Raw genomic sequence first — 23001 nt, forward strand, 5'->3', positions numbered from 1 at the left:
TCCATGTGAGATATTTCAAATCCACTGTGGCAAGTGGTTCAAACCAATGTGATTTTAGGAACCCTAAAACTACATTGAGATCCCAAGGTGCCACTGGAGGCACAAAAGGAGGCTGTATATGCAGTACCCCTTTGACAAACGTCTGAACTTCAGGCACTGAAGCCAGTTCTTTCTGGAAGAAGATCGACAGGGCCGAAATTTGAACCTTAATGGATCCTAATTTTAGGCCCATAGACAATCCTGCTTGCAGGAAATGTAGGAAACGACCTAGTTGAAATTCCTCCGTAGGGGCCTTCTTGGCCTCACACCACGCAACATATTTTCGCCAAATGCGATGATAATGTTTTGCAGTTACATCCTTCCTGGCCTTGATCAGGGTAGGGATGACTTCATCTGGAATGCCTTTTTCCTTCAGGATCCGGCGTTCAACCGCCATGCCGTCAAACGCAGCCGCGGTAAGTCTTGGAACAGACAAGGTCCCTGCTGGAGCAGGTCCTTCCTTAGAGGTAGAGGCCACGGGTCCTCCGTGAGCATCTCTTGCAGCTCCGGGTACCAAGTTCTTCTTGGCCAATCCGGAGCCACGAGTATCGTTCTTACTCCTCTCCTTCTTATGATTCTCAGTACTTTTGGTATGAGAGGAAGAGGAGGGAACACATATACCGACTGGAACACCCACGGAGTTACCAGAGCGTCCACCGCTATTGCCTGAGGGTCCCTTGACCTGGCGCAATATCTGTCCAGTTTCTTGTTGAGACGGGACGCCATCATGTCCACCTTTGGTTTTTCCCAACGGTTTACAATCACTTGGAAGACTTCTGGATGAAGTCCCCACTCCCCCGGGTGGAGGTCGTGTCTGCTGAGGAAGTCTGCTTCCCAGTTGTCCACTCCCGGAATGAACACTGCTGACAGTGCTATCACATGATTTTCCGCCCAGCGGAGAATCCTTGCAGCTTCTGCCATTGCCCTCCTGCTTCTTGTGCCGCCCTGTCTGTTTACGTGGGCGACAGCCGTGATGTTGTCCGACTGGATCAATACCGGTTGACCCTGAAGCAGAGGCCTTGCTTGACTTAGGGCATTGTAAATGGCCCTTAGCTCTAGGATATTTATGTGAAGAGACGTTTCCATGCTTGACCACAAGCCCTGGAAATTTCTTCCCTGTGTGACTGCTCCCCAGCCTCTCAGGCTGGCATCCGTGGTTACCAGCATCCAATCCTGAATGCTGAATCTGCGGCCCTCTAGAAGATGAGCCTTCTGTAACCACCACAGGAGAGATACCCTTGTCCTTGGAGATAGGGTTATCCGCTGATGCATCTGAAGATGCGATCCGGACCATTTGTCCAGCAGATCCCACTGAAAAGTTCTTGCATGGAATCTTCCGAATGGAATCGCTTCGTAAGAAGCCACCATTTTTCTCAGGACTCTCGTGCACTGATGCACTGACACTTGTCCTGGTTTTAGGAGGTTCCTGACTAGCTCGGATAACTCCCTGGCCTTCTCCTCCGGGAGAAACACCTTTTTCTGGACTGTGTCCAGAATCATCCCTAGGAACAGTAGACGTGTTGTTGGAATCAGCTGTGATTTTGGGATATTTAGAATCCACCCGTGCTGACGTAGCACTACCTGAGATAGTGCTACTCCGACCTCTAACTGTTCCCTGGACCTTGCCCTTATCAGGAGATCGTCCAAGTAAGGGATAATTAATACGCCTTTTCTTCGAAGAAGAATCATCATTTCGGCCATTACCTTGGTAAAGACCCGTGGTGCCGTGGACAATCCAAACGGCAGCGTCTGAAACTGATAATGACAGTTTTGTATCACAAACCTGAGGTACCCTTGGTGAGAAGGGTAGATTGGGACATGGAGATAAGCATCCTTGATGTCTAGAGATACCATATAGTCCCCTTCTTCCAGGTTCGCTATCACTGCTCTGAGTGACTCCATCTTGAATTTGAACCTTTTTATGTAAGTGTTCAAAGATTTTAGATTTAAAATTGGTCTCACCGAGCCGTCCGGCTTCGGTACCACAAACAGCGTGGAATAATACCCCTTTCCCTGTTGTAGGAGGGGTACCTTGATTATCACCTGCTGGGAATACAGCTTGTGAATAGCTTCCAATACTGCCTCCCTGTCGGAAGGAGACGTTGGTAGAGCAGACTTCAGGAACCGGCGAGGGGGAGACGTCTCGAATTCCAATTTGTACCCCTGTGATACTACCTGCAGGATCCAGGGGTCCACTTGCGAGTGAGCCCACTGCGCGCTGAAATTCTTGAGACGGCCCCCCACCGTGCCCGAGTCTGCTTGCAGAGCCCCAGCGTCATGCTGAGGACTTGGCAGAAGCGGGGGAGGGCTTCTGCTCCTGGGAAGAGGCTGCATGGTGCAGTCTTTTTCCCCTTCCTCTGCCCCGGGGCAGGAACGAGCGGCCTTTTTCCCTCTTGCCCTTATAGGGACGAAAGGACTGGGTTTGAAAAGACGGTGTCTTTTTCTGATGAGAGGTGACCTGGGGTAAAAAGGTGGATTTTCCAGCCGTTGCCGTGGCCACCAGGTCCGATAGACCGACCCCAAATAACTCCTCCCCTTTATACGGCAATACTTCCATATGTCGTTTGGAATCCGCATCACCTGACCACTGTCGCGTCCATAACGTTCTTCTGGCAGAAATGGACATCGCACTTACTCTAGATGCCAGGGTGCAAATATCCCTCTGTGCATCTCGCATATATAGTAATGCATCCTTTAAATGCTCTATAGTTAATAATATACTGTCCCTATCCAGGGTATCAATATTTTCAGTCAGGGAATCCGACCAAGCCACTCCAGCGCTGCACATCCAGGCTGAGGCGATCGCTGGTCGCAGTATAACACCGGTATGTGTGTATATACCTTTTAAGATATTTTCCAGCCTTCTATCAGCTGGTTCCTTGAGAGCGGCCGTATCAGGAGACGGTAACGCCACTTGTTTTGATAAGCGTGTGAGCGCCTTATCTACCCTAGGGGGTGTTTCCCAACGTGCCCTAACCTCTGGCGGGAAAGGGTATAGTGCCAATAATTTATTAAAAATCAGCAGTTTTTTATCGGGGGAAACCCACGCTTTATCACACACCTCATTTAATTCATCTGACTCAGGAAAAACCACTGGTAGTTTTTTCACACCCCACATAATACCCTTTTTTGTGGTACTTGTAGTGTCAGAAATGTTCAATGCCTCCTTCATTGCCGTGATCATGTAACGTGTGGCCCTACTGGACATTACGTTTGTCTCGTCACCGTCGACACTGGATTCAGTATCCGTGTCAGGGTCTGTGTCGACCATCTGAGGTCACGGGCGTTTTAGCGCCCCTGACGGTGTCTGAGACGCCTGAACAGGCACTAATTGATTTCATGTCGTCAACAGTTTTTTGCAAAGTGCTGACATTGTCACGTAATTCTTTAATTACTACCATCCAGTCAGGTGTCGACTCCCTAGGGGGTGACATCACTAACACAGGCAATTGCTCTGCTTCCACATCATTTTCCTCCTCATACATGTCGACACAATCGTACCGACACCCAGCACACACACAGGGAATGCTCTGATAGAGGACAGGACCCCACTAGCCCTTTGGGGAGACAGAGGGAGAGTTTGCCAGCACACACCAGAGCGCTATATATATACAGGGATAACCTTATATAAGTGTTACTCCCTGTTATAGCTGCTGTATTTATATATTAGCTGCCAATAGTGCCCCCCTCTCTGTTTTACCCTGTTTCTGTAGTGCAGGACTGCAGGGGAGAGTCAGGGAGCCGTCCTTCCAGCGGAGCTGTGAAAGAAAATGGCGCTTGTGTGCTGAGGAGAAAGGCTCCGCCCCCTTCACGGCGGCCTTTTCTCCCGCTTTTTTCAGGAAACTGGCAGGGGATAAATGCATCCATATAGCCCAGGAGCTATATGTGATGCATTTTTTTTAGCCATATAAGGTTTTTATATCGTTTTTATTGCGTCTCAGGGCGCTCCCCCCCAGCGCCCTGCACCCTCAGTGACCGGAGTGTGAAGTGTGCTGAGAGCAATGGCGCACAGCTGCAGTGCTGTGCGCTACCTTATTTGAAGACAGGAACGTCTTCTGCCGCCGCTTTCTCCGGACCTCTTCGCTCTTCTGGCTCTGTAAGGGGGCCGGCGGCGCGGCTCCGGGACCCATCCAGGCTGAACCTGTGATCGTCCCTCTGGAGCTAATGTCCAGTAGCCAAGAAGCCCAATCCACTCTGCAGTCAGGTGAGTTCGCTTCTTCTCCCCTTAGTCCCACGATGCAGTGAGCCTGTTGCCAGCAGGACTCACTGAAAATAAAAAACCTATTTAAACTTTTACTTCAAAGCAGCTCAGGAGAGCCACCTAGCTTGCACCCTTCTCGTTCGGGCACAAAAATCTAACTGAGGCTTGGAGGAGGGTCATAGGGGGAGGAGCCAGTGCACACCAGCTAGTCTAAAGCTTTTACTTTTTGTGCCCAGTCTCCTGCGGAGCCGCTATTCCCCATGGTCCTTACGGAGTTCCCAGCATCCACTAGGACGTCAGAGAAATATATATATCAACTGAAACACCCACGGTGTCACCAGTGCATCCACTGCTATTGCCTGAGGGTCCCTCAACCTGGAACAATATCTCTGAAGCTTCTTGTCTAGACGAGATGCCATCATGTCTATTTGAGGAAACACCCCGATGACTTGTCACTTCCGTGAAGACCTCTTGATGGAGGCCCCACTCTCCTGGATGGAGATCGTGCTTGCTGAGGAAGTCTGCTTCCCAGTTGTCCATTCCTGGAATGAAGATCGCTGACAGAGCGCTTGTATGTTTTTCCGCCCCGCTGAGAACCTTTGTGGCTTCTGCCATCACCGCTCTGCTTTTTGTTTCGCCCTGGCGGTTTATGTACGCTACTGCTGTTACATCGTCCAACTGGATCAATATGGGCAGATCGCGAAGATGTTTCGCTTGCAGAAGGCCGTTGTAAATGGCCCCTAACTCCAGAACGCTTATGTGGAGACAAGTTTCATGACTTGACTAGACCATCTTCCTTGGAAGATTGACCTTCGTGCGACTGCACTTTGCATCCGTGGTTACCAAAATCCAGTCCTGGATCTCGAACCTGCGCCCCTCTAGGAAGTGAGAGCTGTGTAGCCACCACAAGATTGTGATTCTGGTCTCAGAAGACAGGATAATCCTTTGGTGCATGTGTAGGTGGGATCCGGATCACTTGTTCAACAGATCCCCCTGGAACACTTCTGGCATGAAATCTGCCAAACTGAACGGCCTCGTAGGCCACAACCATCTTTCCCAGCAACCGAATGCATTGATAAATTCACACTTTTGACGGTTTCAGAACATGTCTGACCATGCTCTGAAGTTCCAGAACCTTCTTCACTGGAAGAAAAAACTCTAGTTCTGTGTACAATATGCTTCCCAAAAAAAATGACAGCCGCGTTGTTGGAAACAACTCTGCTTTAGGCAAGCTTAGGAGCCAACCATGTTGTTGAAAAACCGTCAGGGAGAGTGCAATGTTTTGCACCAACTGGTCCCTGGATCTCGCCTTTATCAGGAGATCGTCCAAGTACGGGATAATCGTGACTCCATGCTTTTGAAGGGGAACCAGCATTTCCGCCATTATGTCGGTGAAAAAACCTCGGAGCCGTGGATAGACCAAACGGCAACGTCAGAAACTGGCAATGACAATCCTGATTTGCACACCGCAGTGACGCCGAAGAAAATGCAAAATCTGCAAGTAGGCATTCTTTATGTCTACCGAAACAAGAAAACCTCTTTCCACCAGACTGAAAATCACTGTCCTGAGAGATTCCATCTTGAATTCAAGTCTCTTATGGTAGACATTGAGGGATTTCCGTTTAGGATTGGCCTCTGTCCGGTCTCGGAACCACGAAAAAGGCTTGATTAACGGCTTTACCCTGGTGTGACGGGGGGAACCCGGACAATGACATGATTCAGACACAATTTTTGTATTGTGTCGCATACTACCTCCCTGTTCGTCGGAGAACTGGTAAGGCCGATTTGAAAAAATCGTTGAGGTGAAACGTCTCGAAAACTGCCAGTTTTCCAAATGAATCCAGAACTGACTGAAGAATTTTTTATTTATTTATTTTTAAGACGCGCCCCCACCGGTGTGGACTCCCGCAAGAGAGCCCCAGTGGCATGCGGTGGATTCGACAGACTCAGAGGATGATTTCTGCACCTGTGATCTGGAAGAGGCTGCGGACATCTTCCCTCTTCCCTTTCCTAAACCTGCAAAGAAAATGGAATCTAACTTCTTGTGCATCTATTGGGTTGAAATGACGGCATCCGATAATGATGCGTCTTCATTCATTGTGATTGACCATAGGGCCAGAAGGTTGACTTACCTGCGGCCGTTGCATGAGAACAAATCAACTAGGCCATCACCAAACAAGGCTTCACCTTCCTAGGGAAGAGACTCCATTTCTTCTTGAAGTCAGCATCAGCATTTCCACTGGTGAATGCACAACGATCGCCTACCCGAGACCGCTATAGAAATGGCCTGTGAATCCAAGAGTCCAATTTCCCCTGCAGTCTCACTTAAGCATGCTGCAGCGTCCTTGATATGACCCTACGTAAGGAGTATCTCATCTCCCTTCAGGGTATCTATATCGGACGACAAGGTATCCTATCATTTTTGAATACTACTACTCATTGTGACATGGTCCCATGCCAAGCATGGAGTGACTCACACTATATTCTGTCAGCAGCGGGAACAAATAACCATCGGAAGCCACCAGGATTCTTTCTCAAACAGAGCGCTCAGTATATGAGATTAGCTATCCGTATATATCTATACATACATATACATACTATATACATACAAACATATATTAATCCACATACATATATAGACCCTCCGTCTGGGACAGCAGGGTTCTCCGTGACGTTAATACGTCCTTAATTGTACTGCACAATATTGGATCTAATCAGGAAACAATCTGGTCGACACAGGAATCAGTATCCGTGTCAGTATATGGGAGTAGCAACTGGGCAAAATAAAAAAATTTGCGACCCCGAGGGGTCTAAGGGAAAAAAAATAAAAATAGCTATGAACATCACATCCTCCATAGATATTTTTAAGTCTGTGTCTGGGATACACCTTTATGCAACCTTACTCTGATATGCGAATATTATTTTATTACCCAGTCAGTTATTAGTGGTGCCGACAGGGCCACCCACACATGTCCTTGTCCCAAATATAGTTTTCTCCTGGGAAAAAACATTCAGCGCTTTTATATTATAATACAAACACCATATATCTGCGCCCCCCCCCCCCCCTGTTTTTGTACCCTGATACAAGTCAGTAGTAAAGGGAAGACCAGCGTTTCTCTTGTGAGGAGAAAATGGCGCTGCTTAGTGTGCTGGCTTAGTGAGAAAGAAGCCCCGTCCCTGTAATGGCGCGCTTCACTCATTCCTAAATAAATAAAGAATTATACTGGCGGGGGTAGGACAATGTGCCTTTTGCCATAAACAAGGTTTTATGCAGCCCAGGGCGCCCCCCCCTGCGCCCTGCAGTCGTCAGCAGTGTGTGTGTGTGAGCTGTGAGGAAGAAGCTCCGCCGCCGTAAAGGCGCGCTTCTATCCCGCAATTTTCAACAAATATTTATACTGGCGGGGGTTAGGACAGTGCCTTGGCACTAATGTCGCCTTTTGCCAGTGTCAAAATGAGGATTTATATGCTGCCCAGGCCCCCCCCACTGCACCTTGTAGTGTTGCTGCGTGTGGGAGCATGGCGCGCAGCGTGCGATCGCTGTGCGGTACCTCAGAATGCCGTCACTGAAGTCTTCTTTGCTTCTTCTACTCACCTGTCTTCTGACTTCTGGCTCTGTAAGGGGGGTGGCGGCCGGCTCTGGGAGCGAGCATGCAGGCGTACCTAGCGATCAAACCCTCAGGAGCTAATGGTGTTCAGTAGCCAAGAAGCAGAGCCTTTAAACTCACTGGAAGTAGGTCATACTTCTCTCCCCTTAGTCCCACGAAGCAGGGAGACTGTTGCCAGCAGTTCTCCCTGAAAATAAAAAACCTAACATAAGTCTTTTCCAAGAAACTCAGTAGAGCTCCTCAGAGTGCATCCAGTCTCACTGGGCACAATTCTAAACTGGAGTCTGGAGGAGGGGCATAGAGGGAGGAGCCAGTTCACACCCTTTGAAAGTCTTAAAGTGCCCATGTCTCCTGCGGATCCCGTCTATACCCCATGGTTCTGAATGTGACCCCAGCATTCTCTAGGACGTATGAGAAATAAACGATTAGATGTTTATTTTTTATAAATCTATTTTACACAGTAGCAATGTTTTATTAATGAACATTAATATACATAATAGGCTGCCATTAAAGTTAAATGTGTAAAAATCTATTTGATATTTCAGTAGAGAAGGAAGTGCAATCCTTATTTCTTTATTTAATATTAGAGCTCTTTAAGCAATTTATTAGTTACTCATTACGGACTGCTATATTTCAAAATCTGTTTTGTTTTTTTTAGAAAAATAAAATCAGAATATGTATAGTCATAAAATGTCCTTTATATGGCAGCCTACTGTATATAGAGCAATACAACAATACAACCCACTCTGTGATAGGTCACAATGACAACATTAAGACCGTATTCAGAGTGGCATGTAGTTCATGTACTGCTGTGATTCTCATGGATTCTCAAGTGGGAAAATATGCAAATGGCCGTGTAAGCTTTCGCCTTGTGCACTACTGTGCAATGGCTGAACAAACCCTGTGACACCCACTATGCATATGTAAGCATTGCTCAAGTGCACTGGTGGATCTGATCTCTCCACATTGATGCACCATTGGTTGCAACATCGACTCCTTCAGCAGCCTCTGCCTTGCCCTAAAACCTTCTTAAGAAATGGCTATTGTGGCTGCGGTGAAACATAATACGCCAAGGACACCTTTTTTTGCAAATACTTTAGGCCACCTCCCAGCAATAACGTAACATGGCAGCCATGTGCTCTGTGCTGCCACGGAGCCTCCCACCCACAATTCCCCGGCTGCCCCATTCCTTGCTTATCACAAACAACCTGAACGCTGGGAGGGAGGGTGGGTCTATTCTGAGTCTGCTCCCCTGCTGCCTTGCAGGACACAGCAGTCGGGAATTGGAAGAAAGCAGGCAGCTTGGGAGCAAGGCAGATTCTGTCCCCAGAGCATGCTGCCCAGTGCGCCACACCGCATGCACTACCCTCCTGCACACCGCATGCACTACCAGTCTCCACCCTGAACTTCCCATGGAGGGTCATTGAGATGTGGAAGCACCAGTGATAGCTCTGTATGGTAATACAGCAGGAGGCATCTATTACAAGTAGACTCCTCCTGCTGCACTAGTGATCCAACCTGTGTCCTAGGACGCAGTCATCGGATCACTGATTTACCATCGGGCGGACTAAGGAACCCATGGGGATGTGTAAGATGCCCAACACAGAGGCCAAGAAATCTCCAACCAACGACAGAGATCCCTAGCCTCTTCCCTCCCCTTAAATGGTGGTGACCATCTCCATTTTCACAGATGAAGGCTGTCCCCATCCCCTTCCCATCCCCAAACAGCATCAGACTATATTGCGTATTGTTTTGCAGGACCCACTCGCACACATGCAGAATGGGTCATGCATATGCACAGAGTAACAAACATCAGTACTTTGAGCATCAGGTTGCACGTTCAACCAGAACTGAATGAGGTCCATGGATCGCAGAAGACATCTCAAGTCTAAGCAATGTCATATGCATTTGTGTATGCCACTGCACACATTTGTTCACGTGCGCTGTAAGGAATTTTTCTTTACTGTGCTCGCACTATTTTCCAATTATCGCTCCTAACAGCCATTTTTTCAACAGTGTCCACCTCTGGATCAGGCCCTCAGTCACTAAGCTCCTTCTGCTTTTCATTTATACATGAATAATAGCCTCATACATGGAATTTCAGTTTGGATCATTCCTTTATGGTTGGCTCTAGTAAAAAAAATTTGGTTAATTTTGATTACTATTTCTAGTATGCCTGTACCTTGACAAGCCCTACAACTAATGCATGTGCATGGATTCCATGTTCCATGTGTGAGAACTTCCAAAGATCTCCATTTACAACCAATAACCAATATACAATGGTTAACATGGGTAAATACAGGAGCTAGATCCTGGATGAAATGGTATGATGCCACCATGCATATTGCAGCACAAATACAATCAGCAGGTGAAAAAAAAATAAGAATTTACTCACCGGTAATTCTATTTCTCATAGTCCGTAGTGGATGCTGGGGACTCCGTAAGGACCATGGGGATTAGCGGCTCCGCAGGAGACTGGGCACAACTATAAAGAAAGCTTTTAGACTACTGGTGTGCACTGGCTCCTCCACTAAGACCCTCCTCCAGACCTCAGTTAGGATACTGTGCCCGGAAGAGCTGACACAATTAGGAAGGATTTTGAATCCCGGGTAAGACTCATACCAGCCACACCAATCACACCGTATAACTCGTGATACAATACCCAGTTAACAGCATGATAACAACTGAGCCTCTCAACAGATAGCTCAACAATAACCCTTTAGTTAAGCAATAACTATATACAAGTATTGCAGACAATCCGCACTTGGGATGGGCGCCCAGCATCCACTACGGGCTATGAGAAACAGAATTACCGGTGAGTAAATTCTTATTTTCTCTAACGTCCTAAGTGGATGCTGGGGACTCCGTAAGGACCATGGGGATTATACCAAAGCTCCCAAACGGGCGGGAGAGTGCGGATGACTCTGCAGCACCGAATGAGAGAACTCAAGGTCCTCCTCAGCCAGGGTATCAAATTTGTAGAATTTTGCAAACGTGTTTGCCCCTGACCAAGTAGCAGCTCGGCAAAGTTGAAGAGCCGAGACCCCTCGGGCAGCCGCCCAAGAAGAGCCCACTTTCCTCGTGGAATGGGATTTCACTGATTTAGGATGCGGCAGTCCAGCTGCAGAATGTGCAAGCTGAATCGTACTACAGATCCAGCAAGCAATAGTCTGCTTAGAAGCAGGTGCACCCAACTTGTTGGGCGCATACAGGATAAAGAGCGAGTCAGTCTTCCTGACTCCAGCTGTCCTGGAAACATACATTTTTAGGGCCCTGACTACATCCAACAACTTGGAAGCCTCCAAGTCATTTGTAGCCGCAGGCACCACGATAGGTTGGTTCAGATGAAAAGCTGATACCACTTTGGGGAGAAACTGGGGACGAGTCCTCAATTCTGCCCTATCCATATGGAAAATCAGATAAGGGCTTTTACATGACAAAGCCGCCAATTCTGAAACACGCCTGGCCGAAGCCAAGGCCAACAACATGACCACTTTCCACGTGAGATATTTCAAATCCACGGTTTTCAGTGGCTCAAACCAATGTGACTTTAGGAAATCCAACACCACGTTGAGATCCCAAGGTGCCACTGGAGGCACAAAAGGGGGCTGAATATGCAGCACTCCCTTAACAAAAGTTTGAACTTCAGGTAGTGAAGCCAATTCTCTCTGGAAGAAAATCGATAGAGCCGAAATCTGGACCTTAATGGAACCCAATTTAAGGCCCATAGTCACCCCTGACTGTAGGAAGTGCAGGAACCGGCCCAGCTGAAATTCTTCCGTTGGGGCCTTCCTGGCCTCACACCACGCAACATATTTTCGCCATATGCGGTGATAATGGTTTGCGGTTACTTCTTTCCTAGCTTTTATCAGCGTAGGAATGACTTCCTCCGGAATGCCCTTTTCCTTCAGGATCCGGTGTTCAACCGCCATGCCGTCAAACGCAGCCGCGGTAAGTCTTGGAACAGACAGGGCCCCTGCTGCAGCAGGTCCTGTCTGAGCGGTATATCCTGTCTGTCCGGATATCACGCTCTTCTTGGCCAATCCGGAACAATGAGTATAATTCTTACTCCTCTTCTCCTTATTATCCTCAGTACCTTTGGTATGAGAGGAAGAGGAGGGAACACATAAACCGATCGGTACACCCACGGTGTTACCAGAGCGTCCACAGCTATCGCCTGCGGGTCTCTCGACCTGGCGCAATATTTTTCTAGCTTTTTGTTTAGGCGGGACGCCATCATGTCCACCTGTGGTTTTTCCCACTGGTTTACAATCATTTGAAAAACTTCTGGATGAAGTCCCCACTCTCCCGGGCGGAGGTCGTGCCTGCTGAGGAAGTCTGCTTCGCAGTTGTCCACTCCCGGAATGAACACTGCTGACAGTGCTAACACGTGATTTTCCGCCCATCGGAGAATCCTTGTGGCTTCTGCCATCGCCGTCCTGCTTCTCGTGCCGCCCTGTCGATTTACATGGGCGACCGCCGTGATGTTGTCTGACTGGATCAGTACCGGCTGGTTTTGAAGCAGGGGTTTTGCCTGACTTAGGGCATTGTAAATGGCCCTTAGTTCCAGAATATTTATGTGCAGGGAAGTCTCCTGACTTGACCATAGTCCTTGGAAGTTTCTTCCCTGTGTGACTGCTCCCCAGCCTCGAAGGCTGGCATCCGTGGTCACCAGGACCCAGTCCTGTATGCCGAATCTGCGGCCCTCTTGAAGATGAGCACTCTGCAGCCACCACAGCAGAGACACCCTTGTCCTCGGAGACAGGGTTATCAGACGATGCATCTGAAGATGCGATCCGGACCACTTGTCCAACAGGTCCCACTGAAAGGTTCTTGCATGAAACCTGCCGAATGGAATCGCTTCGTAGGAAGCTACCATTTTTCCCAGGATCCGCGTGCAATGATGCACCGACACCTGTTTTGGTTTTAAGAGGCCTCTGACTAGAGATGACAGCTCTTTGGCCTTTTCCTCCGGGAGAAACACTTTTCTCTGTTCTGTATCCAGAACCATCCCTAGGAACAGCAGGCGTGTTGTAGGGACCAGCTGTGACTTTGGAATGTTTAGAATCCAGCCGTGCTGTTGTAGCACTTCCCGAGATAGTGCTACCCCTACCAACAACTGCTCTCTGGACCTCGCCTTTATCAGGAGATCGTCCAAGTACGGGATAATTAAAACTCCCTTCCTTCGAAGGAGTATCATCATTTCCGCCATTACCTTGGTAAAGACCCTCGGAGCCGTGGAGAGACCGAACGGCAACAACTGGAATTGGTAATGACAATTTTGTACCACAAACCTGAGGTACTCCTGGTGAGGATGGTAAATGGGGACATGTAGGTAAGCATCCTTGATGTCCAGCGATACCATGTAATCTCCCTCGTCCAGGCTCGCAATAACCGCCCTGAGCGATTCCATCTTGAACTTGAATTTTTTTATATATGTGTTCAAGGATTTCAAATTTAAAATGGGTCTCACCGAACCGTCCGGTTTCGGTACCACAAACATTGTGGAATAGTAACCCCTTCCTTGTTGAAGTAGGGGCACCTTTACTATCACTTGTTGTGAATACAGCTTTTGAATTGCCTGTAACACTGCCTCCCTGCCTGAGGGAGTGGTTGGCAAGGCAGATTTGAGGAAACGGCGGGGGGGAGACGTCTCGAATTCCAGTTTGTACCCCTGAGATACTACTTGAAGGATCCAGGGATCCACCCGTGAGCGAGCCCACTGATTGCTGAAATTTTTGAGACGGGCCCCCACCGTACCTGGCTCCGCCTGTGGAGCCCCAGCGTCATGCTGTGGACTTAGAGGAAGAGGGGGAGGACTTTTGCTCCTGGGAACTGGCTGTATGCTGCAGCTTTTTCCCTCTACCTCTGCCTCTGGGCAGAAAGGACGCGCCTTTAACCCGCTTGCCCCTATTGGGCCGAAAGGACTGTACCTGATAATACGGTGCTTTCTTTGGTTGTGAGGGAACATGGGGTAAAAATGTAGACTTCCCAGCTGTTGCTGTGGAAACGAGGTCCGAGAGACCATCCCCGAACAATTCCATACCCTTATAAGGCAGAACTTCCATGTGTCGTTTGGAATCTGCATCACCTGTCCACTGCCGAGTCCATAACCCTCTCCTGGCAGAAATGGATATTGCACTAATTTTGGATGCCAGCCGGCAAATATCCCTCTGTGCATCCCTCATGTATAAAAGTGCGTCTTTTATATGCGCTACGTTTAGCAAAATAGTGTCCCTGTCTAGGGTATCTATATTTTCTGACAGGGAATCTGACCACGCAGCAGCAGGGCTGCACATCCAGGCTGAAGCTATAGCCGGTCTCAGTATCACACCTGTGTGTGTATATATAGATTTCAGGATAGCCTCCTGCTTTCTATCAGCAGATTCCTTCAGGGCGGCCGTATCCGGAGACGGTAGTGCCACCTTCTTTGACAAGCGTGTGAGCGCTTTATCCACCCTAGGGGATGTTTCCCAGCGTGACCTATCCTCTGGCGGGAAAGGGTACGCCATTAGTAACCTCTTAGAAATTACCATCTTTTTATCAGGGGAAGCCCACGCTTCTTCACACACTTCATTTAACCCTTCAGATGGAGGAAAAGCTACTGGTAGTTTTTTCTCTCCAAACATTATACCCTTTTTTGTGGTACCGGGGGTAACATCAGAAATGTGCAACACATTTTTCATAGCCTCAATCATGTAACGTGTGGCCCTACTGGAAGTTACATTAGTCTCTTCGTCGTCGACACTGGAGTTAGTATCCGTGTCGACATCTGTGTCAACCATCTGAGGTAGCGGGCGTTTTAGAGCCCCTGATGGTTTTTGAGACGCCTGGGCAGGCACAGGCTGAGAAGCCGGCTGTCCCACATTAGGTATGTCGTCAAACCTTTTATGTAAGGAGTCGACACTATCACGTAATTCCTTCCACAGCACCATCCACTCAGGTGTCGACCCCGCAGGGGGTGACATCACATTTACAGGCATCTGCTCCGCCTCCACATAAGCCTCCTCATCAAACATGTCGACACAGCCGTACCGACACACCGCAAACACACAGGGAATGCTCTGACAGAGGACAGGACCCCACAAAGCCCTTTGGGGAGACAGAGAGAGAGTATGCCAGCACACACCAGAGCGCTATATAACACTGGGATCCCACTATCAATGAGTGTTTTCCCTATAGCTGCTTTTTTATATATATTACATATATATAATATCTATACTGCGCCTAAATTTAGTGCCCCCCCTCTCTTTTTTACCCTTCTGTAGTATTCTTAGACTGCAGGGGAGAGTCAGGGAGCTTCCTTCCAGCGGAACTGTGAGGGAAAAATGGCGCCAGTGTGCTGAGGGAGAAGCCCCGCCCCCTTTTCGGAGGACTTTCTCCCGCTTTTTCTGTAATACTGGCAGGGGTAATTTTACATCTATATAGCCTCTGGGACTATATATGATGTATATTTTGCCAGCCAGGGTGTTATTTATTGCCCTCAGGGCGCCCCCCCACCAAGCGCCCTGCACCCATCAGTGACCGAAGTGTGAGGTGTACATGAGGAGCAATGGCGCACAGCTGCAGTGCTGTGCGCTACCTTGGTGAAGACCGAAGTCTTCTGCCGCCGATTTTCCGGACCTTCTTCGTGCTTCTGGCTCTGTAAGGGGGGCGGCGGCGCGGTTCCGGGAACGAACACCAAGGTCGGGTCCTGCGGTCGATCCCTCTGGAGCTAATGGTGTCCAGTAGCCTAAGAAGCCCAAACTACCACCTGTTAGGTAGGTTCGCTTCTTCTCCCCTTAGTCCCTCGCTGCAGTGAGTCTGTTGCCAGCAGATCTCACTGAAAATAAAAAACCTAAATATACTTTCTTTCTAGGTGCTCAGGAGAGCCCCTAGTGTGCATCCAGCTCAGCCGGGCACAAGAATCTAACTGAGGTCTGGAGGAGGGTCTTAGTGGGAGGAGCCAGTGCACACCAGTAGTCTAAAAGCTTTCTTTATAGTTGTGCCCAGTCTCCTGCGGAGCCGCTAATCCCCATGGTCCTTACGGAGTCCCCAGCATCCACTTAGGACGTTAGAGAAATGAACATTTACCACACAGTAGGACTCTCCTTTTTATGTATATCACAGTCCAGAAATGCTAACCTTGCATGCTATTATTTGCATTTAGAAAAGACACTTCACCTACAGACAAAGCAGGCAGCCATATTGTAAGCGGAGTCTATAGCAAAAAGAATGCAGCAGATGACTTTGCTACAGTATATTCAGGTATACATCTTTGCTGTAGTTACGCCAAACAGCCCCTCTTGGCACGCCAGGTTGCATTAGAATCTTCTAGCACGGGTCGTCTTTTTACCAAAAATGAAACTTGGTTGCAAAACAATGCGAATAGGATGTACAAGGAGACACTGCTGATTAATTTGATATAAGACACTTGGGGTTGGTCACCTCAGTATGGGGGCGGGAGGTAGGGGGGGTATTGTATATCTGTGTATGAGGGAGTCTCTGAATATGTACAGGTTGAGTATCTCTTATCCAAAATGCTTGGGACCAGAAGTATTTTGGATATGGGATTATTCCGTATTTTGGAATAATTGCATACCATAATGAGATATCAATGTGATGAGACCTAAGTCTAAGCACAGAATGCATTTATGTTTCATATATACCTTATACACACAGCCTGAAGGTCATTTTAGCCAATATTTTTTATAACTTTGTGCATTAAACAAAGTGTGTCTACATTCACACAATTTATTTATGTTTCATATACACCTTATACACACAGCCTGAAGGTCATTTAATACAATATTTTTAATAACTTTGTGTATTAAACAAAGTTTGTGTATATTGAGCCATCAAAAAACAAAGGTTTCACTATCTCACTATCACTCAAAAAAGTCCGTATTTCGGAATATTCCGTATTTCGGAATATTTGGATATGGGATACTCGACCTGTACATGAAGTGCTAGTTATATCCCTATAATGATATTATGTTGCCAATAACATGAGTTTCAGGGAGTGCTGCCTCAGACCAATATTCACATTATAACAACAAAGAAGAATAAAGTGTCTGAATCTGGCGCAGAAAAGAAACGAGATTCTTAAAATGTACCTTTTATTATTTCATATTATAATATAAAATAATAAAAGGTACATTTTAAGAATTGTATTTCTTTTGTGCGCCAGATTCAGACACTTTCTTCTTCGTTGTTGTTATACTGTTCTGCTCTGTATAGAGACTGAGTCACACACAATATACACGTCATACATCAGATAATCAGCACATACCCCGTATGCGTCCTAGTTGCATTGCGTTGCGACGAAGATGCATTATCGGCACAAAAAGACGCCTATCGTTAGCAGAGTTGCACAGAACCCAGCGGCTCACTCATGCCAGGCATCTCGCGCTGCATGGTGTACAGAGACTGAATGTATGAGGTCACATCTGTAGTTTTCTTTCTAGCTCCCTCCAGTGTTTTTTGCTATGCAAATACATATGTACTGTACCTTATGATACAGACACCTCTGTTGTGCTCTGTGCAATGTACACAAATATCTAAAGAAAGTAGCTGTGTTTAATCCAAGGGTTGGGCACGCGTTGCCGGCTGCCAGGATCCCGGGGGTCAGCATCATGACCCCGGCAGCAGAATGCCGGCGTGCGGGGAAGCAAGTGCAATAAAGTGGGAATAGACCCTGTGGGTAGGCATCCGGACTGCTGGCATTTTGAGTGCTCAGGATTCCGGCATCGGCATTGTGACCGCATTCCGAATCCAAGAGCAATAAAAACAAGTAACACTAATGTTCACATGAAAAAAAAATCAACGTCTTTAGTAAAACATGCCAAAGGGCATGTACAAGCCAGTAGCTTAAAGTCATGGGAAAAAGGGGAAATTTACTAAAGGTGGGTCTTTAATCAATTTAGATCGATTACAAGCTGATCCTAAAATCGATCTTACATTTCAGGGGCTAAAACACACATTTACTAAACAATGATTTTTTAATATTAATTTTTAATTGTTCGTAAATGTATGTTTTAGACCCTGAAACACAATATCAATTTAGAACGATTTAATACTGTATTTAGCTTTAGTAATTATCCCCCATGGTATAAACAAATGATGTGCATGTGGCGGTTTAAAGTAATATAGACCGCGCAGAAAATTACATTTGAAATCGAGGTAAAATAGGACATTTTCATTATTAGAGAATAAAAGTTAAAAAGGATGGATAAATGGCTTGAAGGATAGATAGCAGAGATAAAAGGTGACAACAAAAAGGAGTGGAAGTGCTCAGGTAAGGAAAATGGAAAGATGAGGTGGCTTACCTTGCTATTCTGTATGCACCGTACTGCATAGGTCAAGTCCCTGAATATACATCCTTCCAGTCTAGCTTGCCCTTGAGAGCAGATGAAGAGCCCCCCCTTGCCATCTCTGAAAAGGCACTTCCGTACAAGACATCCTTGAATTGTGCTGGCAATGGTTTGCAGTTCTTTGTCCTTCTGTAACTCATGTTGCAGACTTTTCAAAGCCATGTCACTCTGCAAAGTGAGGAGTCCATTAGTCTGAGGTCTGCACTGAACAGATTTGGTCAGCATGTGACTTAGTCCATGTGAATGATATGACAACTTGTACACGGATTGGTCATCATCTTCATTCTCGCTGACAGTGCTCAGTTCACTGTCACTATAATCTGTATCCAGAGTCATGGCTTCCCCGTCTTTGCTCACATAAAAATTCCCATTCAATTCATTATCCTTGTCACAAGCTTTATCATCCAATATTTGGGATTTAGATTGAGGAAGCAAGTGACTTTGGTCTCCATTAACTATAATTTCACATGTCCTCATTTTTGCACCAGGTGACCCATCAAAGAAATCAGTATTCCCAGGCCCAGGGAGCGACGTCTCTGATGCAGTATAAAGCATGTTCCTTGACTTGGCAAAGGCGGAGAGATGTTTACAAGCCCAGTTTTTGTCAGAAGTAGGCGACCCCTCCACAGTCACAGAAGCATTTTCACTGCTAACAAATTCACAGTTCTCAAGCACACTGAGAGCCACATTGTGGAAATTTATGCTGGACTGGTTAAAAGTGCAAAATTTAACCTGACATGTGCCGGGCGCATGGATCTGGAGCTGTCCATTCTCAAAGTTGCAGTTGTCAAATTGGACATAACCTATGGATGTCTAAAAAATGAAGCAAAAGAAAAAACATGTTTATTTCTGCACATCACAATGTACTCTAATTAGTTGTGACGGCTCTGAAGAGAATAGCGGCAGTAAACAAGATTTTACTTGTAATTCTGAAGCAGCAAGACTTTTACTATGAAATAAGACATTCAGGGCCTAAAGTAGAGACGCACGCAATGCTAATGTTCACGCAGTTGAGTGATTTTTTGTGATCCCTACGTGTTACACAGAGTGGACACGCAAAGGTGCTGAAGCAATGATTCAGTGGGCATGTTATGGGAGTGTCGCAGTCGTGTCAATGCAAGCAGCTGCGTTCTCACGTTCTCAGATAAACAGCCGCAGGCATGGGAGGCCACAGTCAGATGGATAAAGTGCACCTGCCATTGGGTTGGTGCAACCAATGGTGACGTCTCTGGGCGCACCAATCGGTATTACAGTGTGTACGGATGCTGAAAACGGGTGTTTCAGTCCTTGCACATTCAGACGCACAAATGTTTGTAGCAGCATTTGCATAAAGCTGTAGACAGGCGACAGCCAATAGACACAGCTGTGTGTGCTTCTGCGTCTGAATCAGGTCCTATGGTTAGTATCATACCAGGAGGGATATGTACTATGCCTTGGAGAGAGATAAAGTACAAGCCAATCAGCTCCTTACTACCATGTTACTGGCTGTGTTTGACAAATGACAGGATCTGATTGTCTGGTACTTGATCTCTCTCCACGTTTTGACAAATCTTTTCCATAGTACACAATACTGCAGGGAAGCATTGAGATAGATTAACTGATAATAAAAAAACAAAGGTTTAGTCCACATCTCCAACATCCATGTATACAAGTCCTTATCAAGCAAAATTAGAGATGGAGCACATTATTAGGCACACATAAAAAATATAAACAAAGAGAAAAAAAAAAGACAGATGTGTTAAAGAGCATAGCAGTAATGCACATTTCAGTCACCAAATTTCTGCAAAATATTGCTTTAAGTGCCTGTGCAAACTCAATATGACAATGCGAAATGGCAGTCTACGTATGCCCTGTTAGGCAGAAGAAGTGACATTGGGGGTAATTCCAAGTTGATCGCAGCAGGATTTTTGTTAGCAATTGAGCAAAACCATGTGCACTGCATGGGAGGCAGATATAACATGTGCAGAGAGAGTTAGATTTGGGTGGGGTGTGTTCAATCTGCAATCTAATTTGCAGTGTAAAAATAAAGCAGCCAGTATTTACCCTGCACAGAAACAATATAACCCACCCAAATCTTACTCTCTCTACACATGTTATATCTGCCTCACCTGCAGTGCACATGGTTTTGCCCAATTGCTATCAAAAATCCTGCTGCGATCAACTTGGAATTACTCCCAATGTGCTGGCAGATGTATTTGTTCTAGTTCTAATATGACTCCAAATAACGCTTTAACAAGATTCTTGATGTAAGATAAAATGCAATTGTATAGAAGAAACATCTTTTACTTACATTTGTAGCCCCAAACTGAAACACTCAATGTGACACGGGTAGTTAATATATTTCTAAACAACAGTATATATTTCTAAACTGTGGTCACTTGACATAATTTGTACATATCAGAGATAAATATGGCTCTTTGTATAGTTTAACAAATGAGAGTAATGGTAGACTTACCATTGTTAACTCTCTTTCTGCGAGGTACATTGGGTTCCACAGGGAAATAACGGGGTAAAGTGGATCTTAATCCAGAGGCACCAACAGGCTAAAGCTTTATGCTGTCCCAGGATGCATTGGGACTCCTCTATAACCCTGCCTCAGGCACTGTAAGCTCAGTTTCGTTAATCAGTCCAATGCAGGAGCAGGTACGAGAGAAGGGACCAGCAGCTAATGCCATACAAACCCATAGAAGCTAGGTGCGTCAGGGCATGCGCCCTGTGGAACCCAATGTAACTCGCAGAACAGAGTTAACATTGGTTTCAACAGGGAAACATCGGGGATGTCCTAAAGCAGTTCCTCAAGGGAGTGGACACGCCTTAGCGGGTATGAGAATCCGGCGTCCAAAGGAAGCATCCTGGTAGGCGGAAGTATCAAAGGCATAGATCCTAATAAACATGTTCACAGAGGACCACGTAGCCGCCTTGCACAATTGCTCTGCGGACGCTCCACGGCAAGCCACCCAAGGAGGTCCAAGCTTGTATAATCACCATTCTAATCCATCTGGCCAAGGTTTGCTTATTCACAGGCCAGCCAAACCACATCCAAAAAACGCTCTTTGGAGGACAAATCAGAAAAGATAAAGGCCGGAACCACAATCTCTTGGTTAAGGTGAAAAGATGACACCACCTTAGGTAAATAACCTGGGCGAGTTCTAAGAATTGTCTGGTCACAATTAAATATTAGAAAGGGTGGACGACAGGACACTGAGCCTAAGTCCGACTCCCTTCTAGCAGAGGCAACAGCCAGTAAAAACAAGACCTTGGCCGTGAGCCATTTAAGGTCCACCGTCTCAAGAGGTTCAAATGGAGACTCTTGCAGGGCATTCAGGACAACCGACAAATCCCACGGAGCCACAGGAGGGACATAGGGAAGCAATCCGTAAGACACCATGAGTGAATGTATGAACGTCAGGTATAGGCGCAATTTTTCTCTGAAACAATACCGACAAGGAAGATATGTGAACCTTGAGGGAGGCCAGACGAAGGCCTAAGTCCACGCCTCTTTGCAGAAGAGCCAGAATTGTGGAAGTTCTGAATCTGTATGCATCATAATTCTTATCAGCACACCAGGTGAAGTAAGAATTCCAGACCCTCTAATAAATCCGACCTGAAGCCGGTTTACAGGCTTTTAACGTAGTTTGGATGACCGCCTCAGAGAATCCTTTGGCTCTCAGGAATGATGTTTCAAGAGCCACGCCATCAAAGCCAGCCTGGCCAAGTTCGGATAAAGATAAGGGCCCTGGAGCGACTAGAAGTTGAAATCCTTCTTCTTGTTTGAACCCTGGGCAGGAGTGACACTGGGGGGGAACACGTAGGGCAGCCAAAAGTTCCATGGAATTGCCAGTGCGTCCACAAACGCTGCTTGAGGATCCCTGGTCCTTGATCCAAAGACTGGAACCTTGTGTTTGTGTTGAGACGCCATCAGGTCTATGTCTGGTAGGCCCCACCTGTCCACTAAGACTTCTGGATGAAGACTACACTCTCAGGCACGCACGTCCTGGCGACTGAGGAAGTCCGCTACCCAGTTTAGAATGCCCGGAATGAACACTGCCGATATTGCTGGCAGAAGGCGTTCCGCCCAACAAATGATTTTTGACACCTCCATCATTGCCATGCGGCTTCGAGTGCCGCCTTGATGGTTTATGTACGCCATTGTGGTGGCATTGTCTGACCAAGCCTGTTCTGTACCAGAGGCAGGGCGAGAGATGCATTGAACACTGCCCTCAGCTCCAGAATGTTTATTGGGATGAGTGATTCCTCCTTGGTCCAACGACCCTGAAAAGAGTGTTGCTCCAACACCGCACCCTATCCCCTCAGACTGGCGTCCATTGTCAGCAGGACCCAGTCGGGGATCCAGAAGCGACGGCCCCTGCTCAATTGCTGGTCCTGTAGCCACCAGGTCAGCGATAGATGAACCTCCGGAGTCAAAGTGATCATGTGAGATCTCATACGATGAGGTAGGCCATCCCGCTTTGAAAGGATTAACCTCTGCATGGGGCGAGAATGAAATTGAGTGTACTCTACCATGTCGAGTGCCGACACCATCAGGCCTAGTACTTGCATCGCTGAGTGTATCAACACTCTGGGGCGACAAAGGAAGCATTTTATCCTGAATTGAAGTCTCAGGACTTTTTCTGGAGACAGAAACAGTCGTTGACTATGTGTGTCCAGGAGTGCTCCCAGGTGCACCATGCTCTGAGTTGGGACCAGCGAGGATTTCTTCCAATTGAGGAGCCACCCGTGGGCTTATAGGAAGCTTACTATCAGTTGCAGATGACTGAGGAGGACATCGTGGGAGGTTGCCAGA

General features: G+C 47.0%; 1 protein-coding gene across 1 annotated transcript in view; it reads right to left on the reverse strand.

Annotated features, from left to right (window-relative positions):
* FBXO10 (F-box protein 10) overlaps nt 1-23001 on the reverse strand; it is a 287024-nt gene that overhangs the window by 196219 nt on the left and 67804 nt on the right. The window contains exon 4 of the mRNA XM_063914662.1: nt 18153-19010. Coding sequence (XP_063770732.1) covers nt 18153-19010 — 858 coding nt within the window. The remainder of the gene's footprint in view (nt 1-18152; nt 19011-23001) is intronic.

Source organism: Pseudophryne corroboree, chromosome 1 (genome assembly GCF_028390025.1).
Source record: "Pseudophryne corroboree isolate aPseCor3 chromosome 1, aPseCor3.hap2, whole genome shotgun sequence".
Taxonomy (NCBI): Eukaryota; Metazoa; Chordata; class Amphibia; order Anura; family Myobatrachidae; genus Pseudophryne; species Pseudophryne corroboree.